Consider the following 13,104-nt stretch of genomic DNA (forward strand, 5'->3'; position numbering starts at 1 on the left):
ATGTCACAAACTGCCATGTTTGGTACTACTAGTCTTCAAATCTTCATCCACTCTTTCTCAAGTGGTCTTCCGTAGTCCACCACTTGTGTTGAGGGATAAAATGGCATGATAAGCACCTAAATGGGCTCTAAAACTCTAGAAGGTGTGCAAAGTTGTCACCCCTACGGAGTCTTAAATAGCAAGGGAGGGGGTCACCTCACTATTGTCTTGCTATCTCATCTGGCTTGACCTTTTTCCTTGGTCATAATATACATGGCAAAGCTAGTATTCTAACAATCAAAGCATAATATACATGGCTGAATAAAAAATTTGCCATTTCATGATATGCAAGAATTGGGATAAAATAGGGCTGAAAATGAAATGGGTATAGGTAAGGAATACCTACATCGTTGACTCACTGCTTTACAATTTTATTCCACTTACCACTTGATTTTACTTTGAGCCAAATTGCAATGAATCATATCAAGCAACCAAGGTTAAGATTATGCATAAAGTTTCCAATAAATGGAAGAGATTAGTAACAATTAGCTACTGATTTTTATTGAGCAAGATGAAGAGAATTCAACATAACATCATTCAATCCTAAGTTGGGTCTATATGCATTCAATTGGTAATTCTAAAATGAAATAACTCTTAATTCTTCCTTTTCAACAATTGGATGGCTTAAGCAATTGGATATTAAAGGGATTAAGAGAAAAATTTAGAAATATCTCTTTTATTGTTAGAGTAGATGATTATGGAAGCTCCAATAACCGTTTGATACTTGAAATTCTTGATCTCCTGCTTGATGTAGCCAAGAATATCCTCAAATTGCAATTCCCATGATGAATATGTAGCTCATAGACTTCAATTTCTCCTTCAAGAAAGCTTCAATATCCATAAGCTTGATAGAAGTGATGCTTGTTGCTCCAAATGTGGTTGAAAATTTGAAAGGGAATCAATGATGAGCATCCAAAAGGGTAGAAGACTTCAATCTTTGATAGAGAACTCTTCCATTGAAGCACATAAGCTTGCATATGCTGCCCATACACTTGTAATGCTAAGAACAAGCCCTATTCATACAATATTGAAGCAAGACCATCAATTCTTGACCAAATCCCATGCATAGAAGCCTTAGGAGGCATTAAGAACCAAAAGCCCCATGATTCCAACCTTCAAAGGTCAAGAAATTTGAAGAATCAAGTGGGTGCCATGTTTTGCCCAAATTCGAGAGAAAAGAATGCTTAAATCTTACAAGAAATCTTCAATCTCGGTCCAATGCTTGATGTAGATGCTTGCCCTTGCTATTAGGAAGCTAGGAGAAGTCAAGAAGAGGCCAAATCTTTAAGAAATTGAAGGATTCCTCATATTGTACATTTTCAGCTATGGCTAGGGTTTGAAAAGAGCTTCAATCTTGAAGAGAAGAGAATGAAGAATGCCATTGATGCATTGTACATCACCTTAGTGATCTAAATGACCTTGTAGAAGAGCTTGTAGCCTCCGATCTCTACATGTTTGATCAAAAAGCAATTTCAAGTGCTATAAAAATGGTGCAAACTGTTGCAAGCTTGCTTCTTCAACATCGTGATGAATACTTCGCAAAATCCAAGCATATAGGTGTTTGATGACAAGCTTAGGATGCCTATTTTGGTCCTAGATAGGTTGCATAGATTATAGAAACAATGGGAGAGAGAGAGATGAGTAATTTCCTCCATGGCAGCTTGAAGAAGAAAGCTTGAGAAAGAGGAAAGAGGCTTGTTTCAAAAAGTAATCTAGGGTTCAACCCCTCTAATCCATAGTTAGACCACATTTAGGATCAAAAACCCCCAAAATGACCCTCAAATGGACCACGAGCTGCCAAAATGACCTTGAAGCCGCCATTTCTCCCTCATGCCTTCTTCAAGATCCACCAATTTGATCCCGACTTGCTATAGAAGACTCCCACTAGTCACGGTTTGAAATGTGTAGACCATGTGACTAAATTTTTGGCTCCCACTTACCCTGTAACCATGCTATGACTAGATCTACCATGAAAATGACTCTTCCCATGGATCGAAGTTGATGCTTTGATATCAATGTAATATACTAGTTTTCACAGCAAATCAAATAACTAGAAATTCATGAAATACACCATACTCGCAAAGAAATACATGAAATACACCATGTTTGCAAGGAAGCCATAGCCAAGGTAGCTAGGCATGAAATAGTATTGCCATGGAAGGCTGAGAATCATAGATGTATGCTGCAACATGAATACTCACCTCATATCAAGGTGGAACATGGTATGCACCCCATATCTTGGTGGCTAAGAGCATGCACCCTCTTAGTTGGTGGAAGGAAGGAATCTCAAAGCATGTATTGCTTGAAAAATGGCAAAAATATCCTTCACATGTTACATCTCCACCTTTTATACTTAACCCTAGACGAAGGTAACTTATGCTTTCTTACACAAGGTAGGATGCATTGTTCATTGTACGTGAAGTGCATTGTTGGTCATTTGTGAGTAAGGGAAAGCAACGCTCACAAAAGAGCAAAGCGAATGAGGTGAAGCATCATGAGCTTTGCAAGATTGCAAACTATGCAATGCATGGTTACCGGGCCTGACCAATGTTGTAATTTATATTGGGATAACCTTAATGCGTGTGGCTTATGATGCTTGAGATATCTTTGCTCATGCATTGAGTTATCTTTATGAAGGCATCAAGGTGTTGGGTATGGCCATCTCAAGCAATGAGGTTGCGAGTTCAAGGGTTCTTGGTGCCCATGTGAACATAGCTATTCATGAATCATGATGCAACATGGCTGTCTTCATGTCACGTGACATGAACAATTGATAACGGAGATTAAAAATAATAACATAACAAATATCAGTTAAGAAGAACCAAATAATAGTTAATCCGAACCAGAAGAGCGAAGCCCGGGATTTGCTAGCAACTACTCTCTACATCAGGAGTATATGTACCGCTCTTCGCTATTGTCTTCTGTCGCCATCTTGTCCCGTTATCGCCAGCATACCTTTATCTCCTTTCTCTGCTCTCTCTGTCTTACTCATTGCAGTCGCAAAGCGACGTAGTGCCTGTGATCATCTCTGAGAATCTGACATTGCACGCGTTTGCGCTTGCTTCCCACCGCCATTCATTGTTGGTAACGGTTTTTCCTTGATCGAAGCTTTAGGTTCAATTATTATCTCAAGCACAGTAGCTGCCATGGCCGCGTTTCAACTTGGATCCACGTGCGATTGATCAACGAGGGATGGCTTCCTACAGAAACGGATCCTTAGCAGCAGTTTCTCGCGCTTCAGCAAGGCCTGATCATAGATCATTTGCCTTCAACAATTCCGCCAGTGTGAAATCCTTCGTTCCTTCTCCCCCTTCACCGTCATCATCGCCTTCCCCGGCACAACACCAAAAGCCATCTTCTCCTTCTCATCCTGCATCAGCTACTGGGAAGCGCCTCGCGGCAGGCACTCAAAGAAATGGGAAGAGTGCCTCAGGATCAGGTCGATATATGAGAGAGAGAGAGAGAGAGAGAGAGAGAGAGAGAGAGAGAGAGAGAGAGGCACGTACACGTGTACCATTCTGAGGACAGTCCCATATTGTAAATGAATTTATCAAAGAACATTGACGTCACAGCAAATGTGCTTGCATTTCTTGCGTGCTTGCAGCTTCGATCTCGTCCGTCTGCCGTATTCATCGACTGTTGCAATGATACAAAACTGTGATGGAGTTGATGGTTTGTGTGGCATGAAAGATTTGCTTGTCAATTTTAGTGATATAGCACTTATTATTCGATTGTGGATACGAAGGTCTGATTTTTATCTGCTCTGTCTATACTTCTTGTACTACTGTGCAAGGGTAAGGACTGCCATCTTTGCCTTACTGTGATAGGGACGCTGCTCATGCCTTAACCAACTTTCCAAACGTATTGACGAATTCGTTGACAATAGGTCCTTAAGAGAGGTGCAATTAATTAGGTGCTCTTTTTAATCAATTCAGAGAAAAACCTCTAAGCCGACATACGCTCTGTACGTACTTAACCATGCGTTTACCTTCGCATATTTATCGAAAGATAATACTTGCAGCAGTGAGCATCTGAGTTTAATATCAGTAACCAATACATACATAAAACTAATCCTCTGTTCTGTATATTTTAGCAGTATCAGGCAGAGTGCGAGTAGCTGTGAGATTGCGACCTCCAAATGCAGAAGAGCTGGTTGCAGACGCTGATTTTGCTGATTGTGTTGAGTTGCAACCTGAGGTTTTTTTCTATTCTATTCTGAGTGTTTCACCAAAGTCTGTGTTTTTCGTGCTCCTTTTTAGCATCGCAATGAGTTTTGACCTATATAATCCATTTGCATCATGATCTCTCACCATTAATTTTCACAACAAACTTTTCTGAATTGTGCATTTTATGACTTAGGTTTGGGATTGGTTCTTTGGAAGCACCATATCATATTCTTAGCTATGAGAAGAGGAGGATTTACTGGTTTGTGTGATACCCAGTTTTTGACTACTCCTAGCTTGTATCTAATCACAATTAGGCAGTAAGTGGTGTCACACGGGAAGTCAGTTTGTTTTAACCACTTTAGATGATATATTCTCAGAAGATAGGTATGAGTTTCATTTGGGAGCTTTGCTGTTGCTTTTGATGATTATGTATGAGATCTCGTATTTGAGATCCAAGGATGGTAGCATAGGCCTTGCCAGAATGAACCCATCTATGAATTGCCGATTATGTATGCAAAAATTTACAGGCAGGAAGCATTCAAATTATTGCAAAATTTAGGCCCCTTACAAGGCTGGCTAGTGTTTGTATCTCAAAGGAGTATTAAAGAGAAAATAACATGCAAAAGGACTAAGCATAATGGATCCGGGTGCTGCTGCCAACCAAAGTGGTTATTTATGGTCCATGATTAGGGATGCCTGGATGATGTGGTAGGCTGGTACATGCGAGTATTGGGCATGCATGTAGCCCATGACACAATGTTTGGATATCCCAATCACTTGGATAGTTGGATTGGTTAGGCAAGGACAAGAATTAGCTAGATTGTTTTAGCCCTTCCATGTCTATTTAAGGCAATCTTTTCTTATTCATCAACTTCCTTGGTGGCTGTACACATGTACCCTCGTGGTGTTGAAAACGTGGATTGTGATTAGAGGCTTTGCAGGTTGCACTTTGGGACCGCAGTGAGTGATGATTTGTTCTGGATCAGATAGTAGGTGTACTTTGTGGTTGTGAAAACAACAGATATATGAGGAGGATCATACCCACCCTTCGGATTCTCTTATCTAATTTGAGAGTTGTGTTCTATAGTTGGCTCTAATGCCAAACTTAGTGACTGGGTGAAGCATAGGAGCCATAAATTGATTTTGAATAAGATACCATGGGCCATATCGCAAACTAATTATTGCAACAAACACTTGATAGTCACACCTATTGAGACTGACATTACACATTGGGTCAATGGCTCTCATTTTCCATCCCTAGCTTCATCACAATATTAAAGATTTTACCAAGAGTTGGAGCTTCTTTGATTCCAAACTTTCCTTTTTTTTCACAACCATAGTACAAAGGTTTCTTCCTTGCTGTGGGTGCTCCATGTGAAGAGCTTGTGATGCAAATGTAGGGGCAACGTTTTTGGAGGTGGTGGTCCTTTGTTAGGAGCTCATTGCCCTCCAAAGCTGAATGACTTCTTCATACTTGGTGGTTTATGGACTTTGAAGGTGGGTTGTCTACATTTGGAGGTGCATGGAGCAAAGATTGGATTGGATCAAGCATTTGGTGATCCTAGGTGCAATAGATGGGAATTTTTGGTAGCTTGGGCACTAAGTCGATGGAAGGGTATATAGCAGTGAGAGGGTGCCTAATAGAGTTTAGGAGTTCTTCCCCTCCTAGCTTGCAAAAGGATCCTTCCATGGCGAATGGGAGCACTTGCTACTCCTTCACAGTTTTTCATGGCAAATAAGAGTGCTTGTCTACTTCTTCAGATCTTTCATCCCCCTCCTTCCTTTCTCCATCTTTTCCATGGCTGTTTGGCATTTCAAGAAAATTGAGTGTCCTACAGATCTACATTTTGTAGTTAGGACAAGCCTTTCCTCAATAGCTATCTCCCTTACCAAGAAGCAAGAAATGTCCATGGAGGGGAGCCTGCTATCCCAAAGGATGACAAGTAAAGCGGTAAACTTATGCTTTGGGTGGAGGTGCTGAGTAGTGTGGCATGAGTTGCTTCATCGCTGCCAAAAAGGCTCCATCCAAGGTAACTGTGAAATGTTTCACCTTTGATTTTGCATGAAACTTATCACCCTTAGATGGGTTCTATCTGAAATGCCACATGAAATGGTAGAATTACACATTTAATATGTACGCATTTAATAGATTTTTGATAGAAATTAGATTGGTTTCATTTGCCTAAGTAAGAAAATATTGTAAAGTTCAATGGTTAGTCATGTATACATAGTCTAATTTGCCCCCAAAAGGTAATGATTCCATGTAGAGAGTGCATGAGGTACAACAAGCAATACTTTCTTATACACTTGTAAATTTCTTTTAGCACCATGTAGAACACAACTCTTATAGGCAATGGCATGGCCCTCTTGTAGTAAAAGAACCCAATGTTGTTACTATGTGCATCATATTTTATCGCAAATGACTTTCAAAGATCTGGCAAGGTAAGCACTAGATTTGAAGTCAACTTTTCTTTCAACTTCTCAAATGTTGATATTTCCATCTCTTATCCATTGAAAAATATACCTTTCTTTTGTAAGGCATGTAATGGATATGCAATTTCAGGAAAGTGGTGAATACACTATCTACGATATGAGCATAGCCCCAAGAAATTGGAACCTCATGATCATTCTTGAAATATGAATTTCATGGAAGAAAAATTCTCTCTTTTTATCATTAATAACCAAGAGATGTTTCCTTAGCTCAATGAACAAAATGGCTTAGTTTTAACAATGCTCCTCTTTATTTTTTGAGTGAACAATCATGTCATAAAAGAATGTATCCAAAATGCCATGTGTGGCCAAAAAATCCTCTCCATCATATGATTAAATGTGGTTGGAGTAGTCGTGAGTCCAAATGGCATAACTAGAAATTGTACAATTACAAGCTAAAGAAGTATGGAAGGGTCTCTTGTGCACATCCTTAGGGCTTATCCGAATCTGATGATAACCACTTTTCAAGTCAATATGACTGAAAATGGTAGACCCTTGCAATTTATCCATTACATCATTGATTGGAGGAAACGGAAAGTGATTCTTGATCATGATCTTATTAAAAAAAAAAATGGTAATCAATGCACATGCTCCATGAGTCATCCTTTTTTCTGCACAAATAACATTGATGAGCAGTAGGGGAATGAAATGGGCTGAATCAGGCCCCTTTTTTAACAGCTCATGTACGTGGCTCATAATCTCTCATTAGGCTGCACTCACCCATACGATGGTTTATTCGGTGGACTGCTACTAGGGATTAAATGTATGGCATGATCTTCTAGCCTTTTTGATGGTAGTTGCTATGGCAAATACCATGAAAAGCTAAAATGCAAATGATGATGGAGCAGTTGTTGCTCTTGATGACTTAGAATCCCTCTAAGATGTCCTATTGCTGTTGCTGTTGCTGTTGCTCATCCATGCAATTCTTCTTGAAATGACATGGCTTGCTACACTTGTGGTAGGTGATATCATTTTTCTTCTTGGATTTTATGCCCTTCTTCTTCTTCTCCTTGCTCTTCTTCTTCTTCGAGTTTTGGGGGGGGCAAATGTTGCTTGAACCGGTCCTCTGGTCCAACATCATGGGCACTGATGCATCAAACTTCACTAGCGGCCCCAGGTTGTACATCTTGCTCACTGACGAAGGGGCCAAGACTTGGCACGTAAAGCACCTCCAAGTTGAAGATACCGCCATGTCCATCTGGGATGATTTGAATCTCTCCTATGCCGTGAACAAGTACTAAGGAATTGTTGCCAATGAGCACATTGCCTTGCATTAAACCTAAGTGCAAAATCCCATCCTGTGAGAGAGTTGTGTGACTCCAAAACCTTTGGATCTAGAAACACAGATGATGATGATGTAGTTGATGCCCTTGATGATTTGGAATCCTTCTTTGATGTCTTGCTTGTCCTCCTTGTCCTTATTCAAGCAGTTCTTAAAATGACATGTCTTGCCACACTTATGGTAGGTGGCATTTTTTAGCTTCTTGGATTTGATGCCCTTCTTCTTCTCCTTGCCCTTCTTCTTTGAGTTTTGAGGACCAAATGTTGCTTCAACTAGTTAGTCCTCTTGGTCCAACTCCATGGGCACCAACTTCTTCGAGATGATAGTATCAACCATCTCGGAAGTGATCAAACAATAGTAAAATCCACCATATTGGGAGGTTAGCTATGCAAGAAGTTTCACAGCCATGTCTTTGGAGGAGATCCCCTTCCCCACCTGAAGAATCTCTTGTTGCAGTTGTTGTAGTTTGTTAATGTGATTTTTCGTCAAAGCAACCTTTGTTAGTTAAAAAGTCCCTTTGAACCTCCAAGAACATCCGTTTCGTGGCTTCATTCTATTGTATTGTTGCTCCAAATGTAGCCAAATCTGTTTGGCACCCGCCGTCATACGCTTGAATTGAGCAATGATTGCCAGTGTGCATGAGAGAAACATGAAAGAATGAATGTAAGCATCAAGCTTTATCCCAATGCACCTAGGCCTTCTCGAAGTTAGCTTTCTTCGATACTGAAAGAGAATTGGGATCCTTAATCATCGAATGGTCAACCCTCTTTGTTCTCATCTTTGCTAGATGATAGGACTCCAAGATGGCCTCCATCATAACCTTCCATGAGCTAAAGTTGTCACCATCTAGTTTTTGGTCTAGGGGAAGTGTAGGTAGGACGAGGGCCTTATGGTGGGCTTGGAAATCCATGTTCACTTTGGTAGACATCTTTCTTTGCCCGTAGAGTGTTGTAGCCCCCCTTTGGTTATGAAAATGCACATGGCTAGGACTTTCTCCGCTCAATCACAGGGTTTTCTTCACTATTGGAGGCGATGATGACTCAAAATTTGCCCCATATTGCACAAAATGCAGGTTGGCCGAGTGGACAACCTTCTTTGGTTTGTATTGGTTCGATAATGCGCATCCATCGGATGATGCATAGCCATTAGACACATAAAAATCATGCTTTAGGGGAAGACATACACTTGGTGGGTAGGGCTATGCCCCAGGCCTAGGACTTGAGTGGAGTTGCAATCCCTTTTTAGGAAGGGATTTTCCATTCGTTGATTGGATTGAGAACTTCCATAGGTTATTTGAGCTCAATATGGAGAAGTGTGAAGATATACTAGGGTTTGCAATGAGAAAACATAGAAAGGTAGGAACATGACTAAAACACAATAACTCGGGCAAAAACATGAAAGCGCAAACTAGAGAAAAAGGGGATTTGATGAAATTGAATGAATGTTGGGTGTAAATGAAAGAGGTGTGTGAGTGTGACATCCACCGAAGATGGATCATATGTGTGGTAACCACCAATTTGAGTAGAGAATGATGTAGACAAGTGATGAAAACTAAAAAACGACCTGCTGTACATGCAAATGTAGATCATGCCGATGTTGAAAAGTGCTGCAAACTCCAAAACGACTTGCTGTAAATGCAAATACAGATCAAGCTGATGTTGAAAAGGTGCTCTTGATGATGAACAACAACAGGGCAGCTTCTATGGATGAAAACACGTCCACCAGGTCATAACGATCAGGGTAGTAGTTGGGAATAGGGACTGCAATAGTCGAAAGAGGGTTGGAGTGATGGCAACAATAGCTAGAGCCAAATGTAGGTGTGGAAAGCATCGGGAAAGTCATGACAACAATCGAAGAGGAGGGGTAGACTAGAGAGACTGGAGATGCAAAAGGATTTGGGTTGTGCAAAGTGACTAGACAGACCCCTATTTATAGACAAATGAGCCAGCCAATTGTCTAGGGTGGTGTTCAGGCTATCTCAAGTGGCTCTTGGACACTATGAGTGCATGGACACTTTAGGTACTTAATATTTGAGTTTTGGGGATGTTTAATTAGCTGAAAATTTAAAGTTAATGAAATGATTTTCTCTATGAAGTGGAAGTATCTTGGAGACAACTTGTTAAAAAATAGTGTGATTTGATGGTCATCTAACTTTGGTGAGCTAGTGATGGCGAACTTAGTAACAGTCTCTATTCAACCATCTTGACTTTTAGATCATTTCCTTCCTAAATGGAGAACTCTTGCAGCTTGTGATCAAGATTGATACACTGGGTTTAATGTCTTGCTGCATAGTGGTTAATGAGACGATTCCAATGATTAGATGTAAGGGAAAAGTGTTGTAATTGTTAGTGAAACTCGAGAAGGAAAACCCTTGCATCAACGTGACATTTGCTATAGCATTGCAAACTTCCATTGAGGGATATGATTAGGGTAGGATAGTCGACATAGCCAGTGGACCAATTACTAGATCCCAAAGACCTTGAGACTCAGGCACTTGTTGCATTAGATTCCGCCAAGTTGTGACATTTGACTCATTTAAACGAGCCTTATCATTGAACGCGTTCTTGGCCGTAGCAAGTGGATTGTGCATTTTGAGTGGTTAGTCGGGTGAGTGGGGTGGGGGATTGGAGTTTACTTTGGGAATTTGCCCCAAAGTACCCACCATGTATCAGAGATGTGCTTAGTGGGTCCATTTGTGTGTGGGTTGACTAGGCATAGGCATAATAATTGTCATAGGGATGTGTATTTTAATGCTTAGGTTTGGCATTATGAAGTTGTGCACATGTGAAGTGCAAGTTGCTTTTCGGGCATGGTGATAGTCCAAAGCCCAAGAAAGCCATTGTGAGACATTGACAAAAGTTGTTGGATAGGTACTTGCAGGTGCGTGGTGTCCATTTTTGCCTAGAGCATTAATTGGGCCTATAGAATGACTTGTGGTGTTGTGGCCTAGGCAATCAAACATTTAATGTTAGGTTAAGGCCAAAGGCTAAGGCCAAAGGCTAAGGCCAAAGGCTAAGGCCAAAGGCTAAGGCCAAAGGCTAGCCAAATGAAAGTTTAAACAACATTCAAGTTCCAAGGGGCTTAGTGCATTAAATTTGGATTGGCACCAGCCAATTAATGGGTAGGGACAAGAGGATAATTAATTTTCAGCCAATTATTAATGGCTGAAAATTAAGTCTAGAGGCTGAGTTTTGATCTAGAAGATGTGCTATTTGTTAGTCATTGAGAGAAAACCTGCCATGCAAACTAAGGGAAGGCTGTTTGGGGGCGGATGGAAGCCAAGGTTGGTCATTTTGGATGTGGCTGGTGCTGAGAGAGTGGATTTTAGTCACCAAAAGCAGCTAGGAACTAGGCACTAGCTGACACGAGGCTTTAGGCTGCAGGGCGCAGCCCCAAGAGGCTGTTAATCAGTATGTGACTGTTTCTGCCCTGACTAGGGGCAGGTGATAACATTTTCTTGGCTTTGGGCAACAAGCGACAGCTGGTTGGGCTGTTTGGCAGTGGACAGAAGCTGATTGGAGCCATTTCTACTGACAAAAATCGGAATTCGCTTTTCTTGGCTATTTCTAATCTCTTTGACATTTTCCTCAGCCATTCTCAAAAATTCCCTATAGCTTGAATGTGCAGAGTAGTGTTAATGCTGTCAAAACCCTAATTTGCAACAGAAATCTGGGTTTCTCAGCGACCTTGGGAACCGTTGCTCATTAATTAGCCCTTATGATCAGAGCAGCAGCTGTAATTGGAGATTTTGTAGCTGATTTGAAGGGGGGAGCCCATCTCCATTTAAATTGGCATGCATTCAAGTGTTCGTGGACCAATATGTGCCCAAATTGTAGCCTAGTCAAGGGCACAAATTGATCTTTGATGCTGCTGGTCATCTGTGACAGCTCGCTGTGTTGGATTTGAAGAGAGATCAGCCTATATCTCTGTGTACTTCAAATGGAGCAATACAATCTAAAGAAATACGGCTAGGGGCGCTAGTTGTTGGGGCGAATTGGGTGTCGATTGTCCAATATTTAGGTGGTACAATGTTGATTTCAGATTTGTGAATTTATTGCTTGCTGTAATTTAAGTTAAATTAGGTCAAATACCACCTTGACCAAGAAGGAAGGCTGGTTACAAGGTTCCATTTCTGGGAAACATCAATTCATTCGAGTAGTTGGGCCCAAGGCATGTGATTGCAAGCTACTGTGATTGCTTTTTGTTGAATTCGTGATCAGCTAAGTGCAAGATAACAATCACGTGATCATACGGTAGTAAACTGGGTTCAAGCAATGATGATGCATCACAATCGGAAGGATCAAAGAGCATTGGTAGAAATGAAAAATGCGATCTTGGTATGGGCATGCAGCTTGGGCACCATGCTGAGAATGTGGGATTGGGCATCAGCTGATATCTTTACACGATTGGCAAAAGATGAAACCAGCCTTCCTTTCGGGGAAAGGGTTGTAATGATCTGATTTACACTAATTACAGCAATAATAAAATTCACATAAACTGGAAATGCAACATTACCACTCAATCTTGGACAATGGACAGCCCATTGGTCCCAAAATTGCCGCCCCTTGTGGTATTTTTAAAAATCTTGCCTTGTAGTTTGCACTAAGATTCCTCGAATCTCCTTTGCTCTCCAATTGCCTCTTCTTGTCACAAATGACCAGCAGGCTTTCTTGTCAGTTTGCCCCTTGATGTCACCTAGGACTTGTCCTTCAAATGACCATTGGTGGGTTAAATCTAGCCCCGAATATGATCGGGATGGGTTGGCTTCTGAAATCCTTGGCAATTGCTTCAATTTCAGTTGTTGATTTCTGTGTAGTATGCCTTCAATATTTGGAACAGTCCCAATGTGGCTGCTAAACCCTAATTACTGCTGTAAATTAGGGCTTACAATAGAATGCACTCTATTGTCCACCAAATTTGGTTGATATCTTGTACCAATGGTTGAGATATTTTGAGGCAAGGTGGAGGAAGAGAGAGAATGTTGGTGAGATAGAAAATTCAGAGTTTCATCGCCGAAAACTCTCTTGCTGCCCTGATCAGAGGTGCCCTATTTGCTGTTGCTTACTACTTGAGAGCTCCAGGTTGGCTATTGCCAACCTAAAATTATTGTCACTTGCTTCTCTAGGG

General features: G+C 40.9%; 1 protein-coding gene across 7 annotated transcripts in view; it reads left to right on the top strand.

Annotated features, from left to right (window-relative positions):
* Nucleotides 1-2,908: 2,908 nt before the first annotated feature.
* Nucleotides 2,909-13,104, top strand: part of LOC148025350 (kinesin-like protein KIN-UB) — a 90,508-nt gene continuing 80,312 nt past the window's right edge. For 2 of the 7 annotated variants that reach the window (XM_087692393.1, XM_087692394.1), the window contains exons 1-2: nucleotides 2,913-3,478; nucleotides 4,136-4,236. In XM_087692393.1, coding sequence (XP_087548519.1) covers nucleotides 3,232-3,478; nucleotides 4,136-4,236 — 348 coding nt within the window. In that variant the 5' untranslated portion in view covers nucleotides 2,913-3,231. Of the gene's footprint in view, nucleotides 3,479-4,135; nucleotides 4,237-13,104 lie in introns of all 7 variants that reach the window. The other 5 variants (XR_015693054.1, XM_087692395.1, XM_087692390.1 and 2 more) reach the window with 5 other exon arrangements.

The sequence above is a fragment of the Lygodium microphyllum genome, chromosome 14, assembly GCF_053477565.2.
Source record: "Lygodium microphyllum isolate KBCC chromosome 14, Lygodium_microphyllum_v1.1.10, whole genome shotgun sequence".
Classification (NCBI taxonomy): domain Eukaryota; kingdom Viridiplantae; phylum Streptophyta; class Polypodiopsida; order Schizaeales; family Lygodiaceae; genus Lygodium; species Lygodium microphyllum.